This window comes from Copadichromis virginalis, linkage group LG23 (assembly GCF_057382275.1).
Source record: "Copadichromis virginalis isolate Kocher_CV1m ecotype Utaka linkage group LG23, C_Virginalis_male_GT1.1, whole genome shotgun sequence".
Taxonomy (NCBI): Eukaryota; Metazoa; Chordata; class Actinopteri; order Cichliformes; family Cichlidae; genus Copadichromis; species Copadichromis virginalis.
The window spans coordinates 14,116,312-14,130,839 of record NC_140639.1 but is presented as its reverse complement, the minus strand read 5'-3'; the positions used below and the strand labels follow the sequence as shown (position 1 = coordinate 14,130,839).

At 42.3% G+C, this 14,528-nt stretch overlaps 2 protein-coding genes across 8 annotated transcripts in view; both read left to right on the top strand.

Annotated features, from left to right (window-relative positions):
- Window positions 1-7,608, top strand: part of crocc2 (ciliary rootlet coiled-coil, rootletin family member 2) — a 46,985-nt gene extending 39,377 nt beyond the window's left edge. For 3 of the 6 annotated variants that reach the window (XM_085449474.1, XM_085449477.1, XM_085449472.1), the window contains exons 28-36: window positions 30-160; window positions 263-383; window positions 488-642; window positions 729-1,169; window positions 2,422-2,571; window positions 2,659-2,850; window positions 4,639-4,770; window positions 5,995-6,174; window positions 6,258-6,805. In XM_085449474.1, the coding sequence (XP_085305600.1) occupies window positions 30-160; window positions 263-383; window positions 488-642; window positions 729-1,169; window positions 2,422-2,571; window positions 2,659-2,850; window positions 4,639-4,770; window positions 5,995-6,174; window positions 6,258-6,341 (1,586 nt within the window). In that variant the 3' untranslated portion in view covers window positions 6,342-6,805. Of the gene's footprint in view, window positions 1-29; window positions 161-262; window positions 384-487; window positions 643-728; window positions 1,170-2,421; window positions 2,572-2,658; window positions 2,851-4,638; window positions 4,771-5,994; window positions 6,175-6,257; window positions 6,806-7,545 lie in introns of those variants that run through there. The other 3 variants (XM_085449476.1, XM_085449473.1, XM_085449475.1) reach the window with 3 other exon arrangements.
- Window positions 7,609-7,809: 201 nt separating this feature from the next.
- Window positions 7,810-14,528, top strand: part of sned1 (sushi, nidogen and EGF-like domains 1) — a 30,939-nt gene continuing 24,220 nt past the window's right edge. For both annotated transcript variants that reach the window (XM_085449479.1, XM_085449480.1), the window contains exon 1: window positions 7,810-8,028. In XM_085449479.1, coding sequence (XP_085305605.1) covers window positions 7,810-8,028 — 219 coding nt within the window. The remainder of the gene's footprint in view (window positions 8,029-14,528) is intronic.

Below are 14,528 nucleotides of genomic sequence, written 5' to 3'. Positions count from 1 at the left end.
TTGAATCGATGAGTGTGGTGTCTGGTCAGGAGGAGAGAGTGTGGCCAATGGATCTCTGCTCTCCGTGGCCTATGGTGAAGACAAAGAGCTTGACTTGGAATCAGTCAATACAGCCCTGCGGGAATTCCAGCAAGAACTCACAGATGCTCAAAGAGACAGGGTATATTTAAAAATCTTAATAACTGATTATAAGTTCAATGATTCAAACTCTGATATTATAGTCATATTTTTTTCACTTAAATAATGGCTTTGCTTTCCTCAGGATGAAGCCAAGGCTCAGGTAGTCAGTCTAACTCAGCATGTGACTGAACTCAAAGACAGTCAGGATAAATCATCCTCCCAACTACTACAACTACAAAAGTCTCTGAAGCAATTAGAGGAGGGTAAAAACCCACTGAACTCTTCACTCATACACAAACTAGCAGTAGTTATTTGCCTAAGCAAGCAATATGTTTTACATATATAACAGATACATATATTCTTTCAGGAAAACGAGACGTGGAAGAACGATTGAACCAGGCACACACTTCGCTTTCCCTGCAGGAAGAAGCAGCACATTGCACAGAGAGAGAGAAGAGAAGCCTTGAAGAGGAGCTCAGGGCTAGTCTGCAAGCCGCTCAGGCTGAATCCAGAGCACTTCAGGTACGTAAAAAGCAAAATATTGTTGAGAGAAATGTTGACAGCATCTTCTTTGAGGCTGAGGAAATCCTGTTCTTCTCCCTCTACAGGACAAGTTGGAGGTTGTTCAACAGTTAGAAACTTGTTCAAATTCAGAACAGCAGAAACTGAAGGAGTCTCTGGAGGCAGCAGAAGGCAGGGTGAGAAGTCTGGAGCTTTCTCAACGTGCTCTCGAAGGCGAGCTGCAGAGGGCCCAGCTGAGAGTGGCAGAGCTGGATGCTGAGGCAGGTGCATTACAGGAGAGGCTGACGGACATGAGGAGAAAACTGGGTGAGAGTGAAGACCGGTGCGCGGCGCTGAGGTTTAGTGAGGAGAGACTGGCCACGTCATTGGCTCAAGCTGAACAACATGAGAGTCAGCTGAGAGAGCAGATTCACAAACTGTCAAACACCCTCAGTGACAGCAGGAGCAACACGGGAGCCCTGCAGGAGCAGATAACGCAGCTGCAGAGGGCTCTGACTGCCAGCGAGCAGGACCGAAGGCTGCTGCAGGTACAGTCTCTCACCTGAACCCTCCATCCAGCAGGAGAACAACTCCCATGTTTTAGCTGGCCTCATCAGCTCTGGCATATTTTTTATTTACTCTGCTGTGGTTTCATTCAAACTCGTCAAAATCTGAGCAGTAAATTAAGCGCTACATCTATCCCACCGAGCATTTTATCCGTTGATTAGAGGTCTAAAAGATTCTAAATGGTCCGTGGCAATCAAGACTGAAATTGGGTTAAATGTGAAATTAAAAAGTGAAATTAAGTTGATCTTTCGATTCGATTGGACTTTTGTGACACAATGTCCAACTGCGCTAAAATAAATGAATTGTTGATAATGTATCAATACTCTGCATTCACTCATTTGGCTAAAAATCTTCCGTCTGCGTACCCAATAAAGGAAAGAGTAAAAGTGTCATGACTTCAACCAAACAGGGGATTTCAACAGCCATTTGTCGGAGTAAATGTCCTAATATTTGCTAATATTTGCTAACATGGTGCCACAAGTGAAAGAAGCACCTGGAAACCAAATGTCCCTTCTGAGAGAAACTTCAAAAGAGAGCTGGCTCTGAACCAGAGGCAACAAGACTGTTGGTTGGACTCTGATTGTGCCTGATACGGAGATGAAGGCAAGATGTAAGCTAGTGGAGTATTCTTGCAAAAACATTTTACAAACGGGCTTTCACAAAAACCAAACAGAAACTGATGGATATGACACATGATCTAGAGGCTAATTTGCACAGAAATGAATACATCTGTGCCTTGAATTGTTTGGCTTGTCTTTGGTGTAACTTGGGCACAAAAGGTTTTCAAAAACACTGATTTAGATTTGGAAGGTGCAAATGAATATGTTTAGTAAGGCGACCAAAGTGTATCAAGAGGGGTTATTTGAGTTACTTCTGCACTCTTATTAGTAGTCTGGCCATTTTGCTCTGACCTTTGACATCAACAAGTCATTTTCTCCCAGAGAACTGCCGCTCTCTGGATATTTTCTCTTTTACAGACTATTTTCTGTAAATCTTAGAGATGGTTATGTGGGAAAATCCCAGGAGCTCATTAGTTTCTGAAATACTTAGACCACCTGTCAAAACCCAACAACATTCAGACTATCTTAAATCATCATTCTTTTACACTTTGGTGCTCAGTTTGAACTTCAGCAGGTCATCTTGACCATGTCTAAATGCTTTACTGGACAGGGTCCTTCCGTGAAAAAGGTGATCCATTGCGTTGTGTTTTTGTCGATGTGCATGTGTCCATAGGAACGTCTGGATAAAACACGAGACGCCCTTTCAGAAAGTAAGAGGCTGAACCACATGCTCGCAGAGCAGAACCAGAACCTTCAAAGAGTCCAAGAAAACTCAAACTTTAATATTTCTGAGCTAGAGAAACATAACAGAACACTAAAGGAGGTGAGTCACAGTGGTAGAAGTGTAAGCAAATACAGGTACAAAGGTCAAGACACTGTTTTGATGTGTGGTTGATTAACTGTGTCCCAGAGCCTAAAGCAACAGCAGGAGGCTGAGCTTCAAACCTCCCAGCAGCTGCACAGAGAGAAGAAAGAACTCCAAGAAAAGGTCGCCAATCTCCAGAGCTTCTTGCAAAAGCTCCAGAGTGAGAGAGCTGAGATCGAGAAGGTGGTGACACGCTTTGGTAAAGACAAATCTGCACTTAGAAAGGCGCTGGAGAAGGTGAGCTGATTGGCCTGCTGCACAGTGCTTTCAAACACTGATTACACTGGACGATCTGATTTCCTCTGCAATGTTGAACCTGGAACAACATTAATTATGATGATGTGGGAACAATGCTGACACGAGGAAATCAGATCGTCCGATTACACTTATCAGCTTTCTCCCCGAAATTCAGAAAGCTCGGTGAGATTCTGTGTGGCTGTTGTGTCAGTGTGTAAAAATAAAACCTGAAACAATTAGCATTAAAAACTAATACATTTTGGCAAGTGCTATACAAATAAACTTTATTATTTAAACAAGGGATCACCAAAAATGCAAAACAGGAGAAACATCCATAATCTTTAGTTGCTTTACTTCTTATTAAACCCTGAAGGGCCAAAGCTTTACTTTAGGAGCTAACATGGCTGAGTAAAGTTTTTTTTTTTTTTTTAAGATTGTGTTTCTCATATCAGTGTAGTTTCCTTTATTTATGAGAGATGTTCTAAAATACTCTAATGTCATTATTTATGGAATCTAAGTAATTTTATCCAAATCCATCATATTTCCACCTGATCTTTATGCCATACTGTTCCACTGTAGAAGGGATGTATTGCCTGAAACTACACCCGCCTCTGAAAGCTACCAACTGTTTATCCAAACAGAGACCAGTACCAGGGAGATAGTATTTGGGTATCTGGGCAACAAACAGTTTTCCAAATAAGCAGCAAGTTTGTCCGAACTCTGGTTGCTCTGGTTGTCAAACGAACAAAAAAACGTGGACTTTTTAATATCTCTTAATGTTTCTGTAGTTCTGTTAGCCGTGATGCACGAATGCACAAATATATTTTACACAAAATCCCCATTATCCTCGTCACACCAGTGGACCGGTTCCTGTGAAAACTATGAAAAGTTGTAAGAAAAGTAAATTGACAGATTTATAATGTTTACAATTAAAAATATCACAACAGCACGTGTAAATATATGTGTGGGGTTACTGGAATGTTAAAGTCAGTCGATCAAGACACGGTATACACGAGATTTCAGTCAGGTGTTAGAATACACTGATTGTTAAAAATGTTTTACTTGTGTGTGTGGCACACAAAACCTAATATTATAAAGCTGCCAGCCTTAACAAACACAGGGGAAAACACAGATGCTGTAGTTATAAATAAGCATGAAAGAGGATTATTCATTATTTGGGGCTTTTATGTCATAAATCAACATAAAAGTAAAAAAAATAAGAACAGTTGTGACAAATACTGAGAATGAATCCCAGTTACTAAAAAGCAAAAAGCTGAAACAAGGCATTAAAGCCACAATCTTAATTCTTTTTTTAAACCCAGGCCCTAAAGTATTACTCTGCTTTTGGTCAGTGGACCTAAAAGATATTTTTGCTGAATATGAGGTAAAATATCTGTAATATACGAGGAAGCCAAACCACAATTGGCTTTAAATGTAATTAAAGACTGCAAATTCTACAACTGCTGGAAGCCTTTGTGTGACAGCAGCCAGGTCTGAAGTAATCCACGTTTAGTGATGGTCAGAAGGCTCCTGGACCAAGTGAAGACATATAAGACACATAAAAATACTGAACACTGTCTTTATTATTCTGTAGTTTAGTGTTATTATTTCCTGAGCTTTCTGTTTGCTGTAGAAAGTCCTCCCAAACTGAGGGAAATACGGAGGTGGACTGTGGGAACCGAGAGGCTCTGTGCTCGGCTTCTGCTACACCGATTACAGGAAGGCACACGGGTGCAGAACAATCATGGTAAAGTCGTTCACGTTATGTCACCCTCGTGCTGTTGTCAGGTGGAGATGGAGAGGTTGAGGAAGGAGGAGGAGGCAGCATCTGTCGCCAGAGCACGAGAGGAGCTGGAGCAGAGGGTGCGGAGCCTGGAGCAGCAGCTGGCTGGAAAACAGAACGAGATGCAGACTCTGCAGGTGAGAAGCTCCAGGATTACAGCAGAGGACGAGCAGGGACTGCACTGGCAGCACAAACTGTTTTATAGGATCTATACGTAATCCTCAAACAATCCAGCTGTTCCAGCAACTGAAATTATGGTTATATTTTCATCATTTTTAATGGCTATGTTGTTTCTCATAGCATCCTGTTTCCTTCATCTATCACAGACAATCTAAAGTTTTCTAGTGTTCGTAATGATGATGTTAAAAACTCCAAATAAACGGAAAAAATCATTTCAGCTGTCATCGCTTCAAGATACTGAATTTAATTGACACTGAGTCATTTCTGTGCACTCCATCGCTGCTAGAGACAGTATGAAAGATTGATTGGTTAGTGTAGTCAACTCAATGCGATGAGCAAGGGTTGGATCTGACTTTGAAACCACACACCACACACACCCGGGATAATCTTTCTTTCTGGCTCTAATAACAACTATAATTTACAAAATGGACTTCATGTTTTACTTAGTATGACCTGAAAGTAGAGTCCATAAACTCATCAGAACATTTTTATTGTAAAAGGATTGAAGGACAAGCAGTACCAGCAAACAGTTTCACAGCAAATATCATAAAGACATTTAGTAGATTGAAAAGGAAAATTACAGCGTCGTCGCATGTTTTTTATCATTAAACAAAAAGTAATTTTAAGTGCTTAAATAATGACTCACCTGACTAACCTAATTAAAACGACTCTAAGATGATGTTTCTGAGATAAATACCATCCATTTTCAACTGGTGGGTCAGTCTTGTTATGACCTACGATGTACATACTCATGTACATGTACATACATATAGAATTGACTGGGCTAACTCAGTTAAGCCTTTCTGGACCCAAAGAAGAAGACTTTCCCATCTCAAAGTTCAGGAGTTAAACTCTAAGTTTGTGGTTTCTGGAACAGGATCCAGATGTTGTACAGCTGTGGCATTCAGGTGTGGCAGAGAGAGAGAGAGAGAGAGAGACGGTGTCTTCCATAAAGAAGCCAAAATGTCAGTGGATCTGACAGCAGCCTATAAAGACACAACAAAAGAAATGTGTAAATCAGAAAATGCAGAAGTTAAAGACAGCTGCCTTCCAAATAATGTGTTTGTAAAAATTTGTGATCAGAGAACCCCACCAGGAGACACTAAAAGTACACAAAAACCCGAATTTGACCTTTTCTCTCTGTGTTTTCAGTCTCATAATCTTTTCTGAATTGTCCTCAGGCCCACATCTCCCAGTCAGAGCATGCTCACGCACACCGCCTCCTGGAGGTGACAGCACGCCACCACCAGGAGTTGGATATGGAGACGGAGCGTCTGAGAGACAATCAGCTTCAGGCAGAGCAGGCTTTGGAGAGCAGGGAGAAGGCACATCGACAGAGGGTCAGAGGCCTCGAAGAACAGGTATTTTAAATCTACCTGTGAATGTTTTCTGTGTGATTACAGATATTGTTTTTTTTGTTTTTTTTATCTGGGGTTTTTTGCAGTTGCTGGCGCTCAAAGAGCAGCTCGATCAGGAGACGAGAAGACGACAGGCCTATTTCAATCAGATGCTTCAGCCCGGCGTGTAGTGAGAGTGAGAGCGTGCTCCTCCGCCTCTGTTGGCTGCTTCCCAACAGCGTTACGTTTCAACCTACATCTCCATACAGAGAAACCCACTCCTGCATTCGCTCCCACCTCGCACATGTGCACACAGGATTACATTAATCCAAAGGAAAACTCAACAACAACAAACAAAGAGCGTTTTGTTTATAAGTGAACTGGATGTGCCAAATTGTTTTAAGGATTTCCTCTGACTCACCGCAGTTGGCGTTTCTAAGTCTGCTCATGCTGTGTCAGTTTTCTTGGTTCATACTTTCTTCTTTTTCCTAGATTTTTATTTTTATTTTTGCAAACTCATTTGTCATATTGATCATGTGAATCCCAGTAAGAATATATATGAGTGCAGATCCAAATATTTAGAATAGTCATTTGCAGATTTTAAAAGATTTTTTCTTAGGATGTCAAAAAGACTAAATAAATGAATGTTATCATGTGTGGTGTTTGACTTAATCAGTACTAATGGTGCAGAAGTTTTGATTATTTTCAATAAACTAAAGCGCAGTTTCAAAGTTTCACAATAGTGTTGGCTCTTTCACGACGTGTGAGTTTTGCACTCTTACAGCATTTGTGAATTTAGTGTTTCTTGTTTTCCTGTGTGAGAGAATGACCTTCTGTCGCTGTTGCCATAGATTTCTGTCAAAGATAGGTGCACACTCCTCATGATCCTTTAAAAGTTCACTGCCACTTATCCTGTAATCATCCACAACCCTGAACTATCGCAGTAGCATGTTTTCATTCTGACTTTGAGTATCTTAAACACCAGTAACCCGTTTCCATTTTCTTCCATTTAAATTCACACTTATTTCCCCAACAGTTCACACACATGTCTTCTCACTGTGTCACATAGCAGGAGTTTCACTGAAAGGGGAAAATCCTGTCAGTTTCTTTAAAGCAGCCCTTTGATTACCATAGATCCGCCCAGTGCTTATCCAGTTACCGGCCTCGTTCTAGCTATTGGCTAGAAGGAGCTAATTATGCAAGGTAGTGAATCCCTGTGGGGGAGGTGGGGCCAAAGCTGAAAGAACTCCTTTGGCAAGCAGAATAGAGCTTTTATTGAGGATATTTCTAAGCTGACTATCAGGGACCAAATCACTGGATTGTTTTTAAAAAAAAAAATCTCAGCTGAATCAGGTTGCTCCCCCTCTTTCATTCCTTTCCTTCGTTTCATTTCAGTGAGACAGAGTGTAGCTCATGCAGTGCCCAGCAGAAAGCAGAATGCAAGGAATCTGCAGTATTCCCCTGTCTCACACAAGAAGCCCAGTTCACCACTGAAGGACAAGTGAGGAGAACCAGAGAGCAGTCAGAGGAGGATTCAGAGGGAGAACGTGCGGTCTTGTCTTGTTCTGCTCTGCTCTGCTCTTGTTGCCTCAGGTGTACGCGCTCCTCCCTCTCCTCCGCTGTGCCTGCTGTCAGCTCCATCCCTGGGTGGCTGAGGCCATGGTGCTGGTGCTGGAAGCCCTGCTGCCCTGCTTCTGCACCCTCTTCTTCCTGACCCTGCTGCCCGGCGTGGAACCCGCTGTGCCCCTGGAGGACTTCTACCCCTTTGGCCGGGACAAGGGGGACTCCCAGACCATTGCTCAGGATGACGGCGGCTCCGGGCTCCTGGAGATCTCTGTTGCATTCCCCTTCTTTGGAGACAGGCACACAGGACTCTATGTGAGTACAGAGGAGTGTGTTTCTGCTGATGTGTTTTGAAATCACTGGTTATGAGTGTGCATGCACTTGGTAGCTGGCAATTGGATCTGAAATGTTGTGGATCGTATAAGAGCCTCAGGGAGCTGAGATGTGGCACACAGCCAAATACTACATTGCGGTACCCTCAAAGAATTTGTATACGTTCATGTAGAATATCGCGTTTTCCCCTCACGGGTGTAATCATACTCCTCTGTGACTTTCTCTTTACATCTGCCCCTTGCTGCACTCTGAGGTCCCTCGAGTGCACAGAGGCAGAGCAAGAGACAAACTATTAGCAGCACAGTGGTAACTCCTGTTATAATAAATCTGCAAAGAGCTGTTAAAGGAAGTGACAGTTTGTGTTCTTACTGTCGCCGCAGCATCTGTGAGTGGTTCTCTTTTCAGAAGGAGCGAGAGAGTGGAGGGAAAATATGCACAGCAGAGAGAGAGAGAGAAACAGCATTCATGGGAGGAAGCCCAACGGTTTGACAAGGATTTTCGCACAGCACAGTGAAACAGCCTTTGATCTGCCTTTGTCATGTATTGGGTTCGGTTCCAGCGCATGGAAAGGCAGAACTCCCTTAAATCAACACCACCTGTTGTGGTGAGGCATCTGCGTTTGCGCTTCATATCTCCCCTTCCTCCCTCTTCAAACACTGGGCGAGGGAGGCTGAGGAACCATGGCAACAATGGGCAAGGTCAGAGGTTGTTTTTCTAATCTGAGCGTTTACGCCACGAGCGGTGAGGTCAGCTCCCTCATGTGGAAAAATGTAAAACTCTCCTGCATCTAAACGCAGCGTAAAGACAGAGACGCGATGTTTACGAGCACAACTGCTGGCACTTCTCCTTTAACAATACTGATACTCTGCAGTGAAATTAGACAAGATAAGACATGTTGCTGTTTGCTTGGCTTGTTGATCTTAGACTGAATTATCATCTGATAGAGAGATAACAATCTAAATCTGAAAAATGTGCTGTGTTGGTAGTGATGTGATACCCCGTGGCTCTTGCTTTGCGTCTCATTCTGAGGTCAGAGAAAGCAAAAGCAAATTATAGAAACCACTTGAAATTACAGTCACGCTTGTTTTAAAACCTCACCTGAATCCATTTAACATGCGCTGTAAAGCAGGCGGCCCACAGGGCAATATCTGCCACCAGAGAGCTGCTTTGAACAGGTAATATTTCAGTGAGTACTAAAGGGGTAAATTTGTATGAATAATTTCTCCCAGGATTTTGTTCCAAGCCTCTGGGCTACATGGAAGCTGCAGAATCAGACTGGTTTTAGATGGTTTGTGGGCGCTGTCACGCTTCATTATCATAACTGATTCTGCTGAGCAGTAAACATGCCTCGGAGCGTATTTCTGAACCAGGACGTCTTGTTTGCAGGAGTTTCCGTAGATTTAAGGATCATCACAGCCATGCAGCGCTTGTTTACAGATACTTTTAATGTCACCTAAGATACCGACTTGGTCCCACTCCAGTCCCATTTCTGCCTCGTAACCAGGCTGTCCCTCTGTTACGGTCTGTGTCAGGGAGTTTTCTCATGTTTCTCTCCTCCTCCGGGTCCTCCCTCCCCTCCTCCCTTCCTCCCACGCCTCAGATAACATGGCAGGGGTCTTCCCCCTGGAACTGTCCAGCTGCTTTATCTGAGAAATGACCAATCACTTTAACATAATGCAGATGTATCTGCAAAGAATCTTAGAGGGCTTCTAAACAATGCGTTTCATGGATTAACTACTCTTACGGATGACCGGCGTAAACACAGCGAAGGAGCACATCCAAGGTCAGAGAGGAAAGAACACAAGTTTAAAAGCAGATGTGAGAATAGACGGGCACGATCAAAGGGAGTTAGTGCAGAGAGAAACTCTCATGGATAGTGGAAAAAGTCCCAAGTCTTTCAGTGGATTAAATAGACTGTCACTGGAAATAAATGCACGTAAACAACATTTCAGTACATTTAAATGTTTCCACCGAGAACGTTCTACAGCATATCTGTATTTTTACAGATTACACATCTGCTAGTGCTGATCTGGTCTTCTGAAGAGCACCAACACTTTGTACAGTTTCATTCACTCGTTTCACTCACCACCGTGTATGGCCCAAAGATGTGTGCGTAGAGTTTTATTCTTTGTACTCTGCATGGGTGCATTTTACATGCATGTGTAGGATGAGAGATGTGTGTTATATTAGAAGCAGTTCATCCTCCAATGGAAACGATTTTTCTGCACATACTTAAAAACATCTTAAAGTGTTCAAGTGAATGATGCTCTTTTAAAGAATCGGGCTTTTGGGAATACACTTCTTCTCTTTGTTGCAGAGAGTTAGCGGAGGAGGCTGATGCCACTTTGAAGCAGTTTAAGGGAAATGTCTCTAAAACTAACACTTACTCACAATGGGAGTACTTCAGCTACAGCAAAGCTGGAGTATTTATTTGTTCACAGGTAATGCATGACCCAAAAATAAATGAAATGCCCCACTGTTCACCGGTGTGTGTAGGAATGTCCCAACAATGTTAATCAATCTCAGCTCATGAGGAAAAACTTTTGTTAGTTTTGTTGATGGAAGAAGTCAAGCATCTCGTATTTGCTTAGTTATGGCCACAGTGATTCTTTCTGAGATTCGGGACTTTTATTCGTGATGACTGAGCAATGCCTGCGTGCTCTTGCACATGCACTACACAAAGGTCAAGTGTGTGGTGGTGATTGCCCGATGAATGCCTGGCCTGGGTGTTCCCAGCACTCAGGATAAAACAATACAGTTCTGTATGTAAGAACGAAATGTAGGCTTTTTCTTTGGCAGTACATACAAAGCAACAGATTCGACTCCAACTCGTACACGTGTCAAGTGCCCCCAAAAAATACTGACTCTTAATATTTTTTTGTGTGGAGACAAACACGTTGCATTAAAGCAATGTAAAAAAAAAAAATCTACTACACGCACAAAAAAACGGGTGAGGTCCAAACACCAAGAAACATAGAGCACAATCAATCTTATGGTGGCCCTCACGAAAAACGTCATGACAGGAAGCAATCATAAAAATATAGATTTATTTAATCATCATGAAAAAGTCATCAAAATACAAAAAGTAATGCGTTAAAATGTTACAGTACACTAAAGAATCGTATACATGTATATATTGATCACATTCATTTTTTTAACTGTCTACAAAAGCATTATAAGCACAAACCACATCATGAATAAAAGTGTCAAACCTAAAAATCTTCTAACAGTGAGAGATTATTGATAGTTTGCACTGATGACGACTCATTGCGAAACACATTTACTTTGCCCACAGGCAAGATGAATGTGACGAGCGACACAGGGCTCTGACCCGCGCACTCATTGGCTAACAATGTTTTAATCTGTTTCTGGATTATCGTCCTTTCTGACACAGAATGGCCAAAATTTACAAAACAGACTTTATGTTCCATTTAGCACGACTCAATATGAATCCCCACAGTAGACTTGTGACTTTTGACCATTAACATCTGGTAAAGGCCCTCAGCCACCCTGAATTGGATAAGTGGGAGAAAATGGGTGGTTGGATGGACCCGAAATAAGTGAATGAGGCCATAAACTCAAAGGAAAGTGTTTATTGAGGTCAGGGCTGAGGGACATTATCCCATAGACTTCTAGAAGACTGGAATCTTTTTCCAGCCACAGGTATCAGCCCCTGGAGGCCATTAAAAAGAATGCAGTTGTAAAGCTACATCCATCTCTTATACTGTGTATGGTCTTCCTCAGTAATTGATTTTTGTTAGAAGAATATTTAGCAGTGCTGGTATTCTGTTTGGTTTTGTATGTGGCAGAATGTGAAGAAAAAAAGACTGAAGGTGGGATATTTCACAAAGTGTGAAGTCAGCAGCTGATTTTGGACTCTGCATTTTGAAACTTTAATCCTGGTGTTTTGGTTGCCATCATTTTTGGTTATGTTGCCAACAGAAGTGACTAACTCCAGTATCTAGTATTTTAAAAAAGCCCAATGTAGAAGAGGGAGAACAATGAAACCTTTATGTTTCCCAGGATGGGAACAAAATTGCCACAAAATTAGACATTTTAACATGGAAGTCTATGGGGACTGGGTCACTTTTGGAGTCAGCCTCAAGTGGGCACTCATGGAGTTGCAATTTATGGCTTCGTTTTTCAACCCAAGAGATTGCTGCTTGATTGTAACCTGTAGATGACAAATGAGGTCCTTGATAGAAGTCATTTTAAGCTCTTGCACTTTTAACTGTATGACTGACAAATTAAGACTTTATTTGAGTGCCTTTACGTATATATTACACCAACCCTCCACTTCACCCGTTCTGTGAAAGCATTTCAGTGCTTCCCTGCAGTTGTCGACAGGATTTATTGCCTCGCTCTAAACTCTTTGTAGCATAAGGTGAGCCGGGGCTAAGGAGTTACAGGCCAAGTGCACAGACTGTAGACTGCAGTCACTTCCTCTGGTCTCGTCAAATAATTGGACAGGGTTGTAGCTGTGAAACCTCCGTTTCTGACAAGGAAAACTAATGTTTTCCTGAGCCGATCCATGGGCACCTTTTTCATTTAGGGGTTTGCTTTGGCTTGACTTAAGCCAGATGAAAGTTTATTTTACTACATAAATTGCTCAGCTCTAAAGAAAACCACCCAAGCAAAATCCTGGATGTATCCGGCAAAGAATTCCCAAAAAATAACAAGAGCGTTAGGAAGAAGCAGAAAGAAGTGGCACCGTTCAGAGTGAGAGTAAGAAATATGGGGCGAGAGATGCTTCTTACAAGGTTGAATGATCGCGCCACTCTTCGGTCTGACTCTGACCTTGGTCACGTTACAGCGCAACACATGGCACTGGCTTTGAACCCATTCACTCTCCCACGAGTGTGATGTAGGAACATCCTTCTCCGGTTTGGTACAATCTAGTTAGAAAACGCAAGCACAGGAAAATAATGCGATATGATGCAAAGCAATAGGGTCCCAAGTTCATTTTTATTCCTCTGAGGTCATTTTCATATTAAAGTAGCATTAAAAAAAACCCAAAGAAGTATAAATACACTTCTTTAAGCCGTTCCAGATGCTACAAGAGATTCGATTAGGTGATTAAACATATTCCAGTATTAGAATATACACTCTATTTAGTGTTCATGACTTCCTACACTAATTCTGCTGTAAGATGATTCACTTCCAGACCGCTGCCACCACAGGTCTCTCATTAGTGGGCATGTGGGTGTGCAAGGTTTGTAATTCATGTGCGTCCTTCCATTCCTTTAGCGCTGTGCCCTCTCTCTTGTTTTTCTCCCAGTATCGGATGGCGCTCTGGCTGACCTCCGGGCCCTGCCCCTGCACTCGCTCCAATGTTTCCCCCCCACACATTGGCCACATTCTCACCACATCACCCTGGTGCAGAGGGGAAGGCTGTGGTCGGGCAATTAACTGAGCCCCCGTGCTGTGCCAAACAAAACTTCCTCTGCTGTTTTTACAGCAAAGTCCTTCAAATTATGGTTTTCATACATGCGTGGAGCAGAGCTGAGCCATCTGACGTTGCTTTGTCACTGTCATATGCAGCTCGGCCTGAATGTTAAAAGAGAGGTAAAGTTCACGCCAGAGTTTAGCGGAAACAGGGTTGGTGCTATGAAGGGAAGAATCTCATGCTGTGGGTGCACAGAAATAATGCATGAATGAAAGCCTTTCACACGGATTCAGCCCTTTATCCCGCAGAACTTTCCTCTCCACTCAGGTTTAATCGTACCTGTCAACATCGGGATTTGAAAAAGTTTTTCCTGCACTCTGCCCAGACCGTCCCTTCACCCCTACCGCTGGCCAAATAGCCTTACATCAGTGGTTCTTATACTTTCGAAGCCAGGGAACATTTACAAGGATGCTCTCATAATTCCACTTAGCTGGTTTGGGTTTGGCATCACTTGATCATGAAGACTGACTCAAATGTTTGTCCATGCTCACCAGCTAGCTAGCAAGCACAAATCCAGATACAATATGATGCTTTAAGAGCTACAGTGCTCCCAGTTTGGAACAGCAAAATGATGGACTTATAGATAATTACTTTGTGGACCACTAGTTTGAGAACCATGATCCTACATATAGACAAGGATTGGAAGACTGAATATTCAGGGATTGGGTTCACTAGTTCAACACAACTCCTAACCTTTCCTAATGTCCAAGAAAAATTTCATTTTTCAGGAATCAGGAGAACATGAATTATACTGGGAACAGTGGTTTATTTTAATTTTTTTTTTTTTTTTAAAAAGAACAACAATTAATAAATTGTAAAATTATGTGCTCTTATGTGGGCTGATCCCCACAGAGGTTACTGCTGGAAAGCACCAGTTTCATTTTGTGTGGGTGCAATTATCTTTTCTGAACCCCAGCTGGTGAACACTGTGACCCATTTGTATTATGTCATTTAATGAATAGTTGGGTTTCAGATCCACTCTTTTTTATGCACAAAGTCTGCACAGGTAGACTCCTTCCTAAATTATGCTTAATTT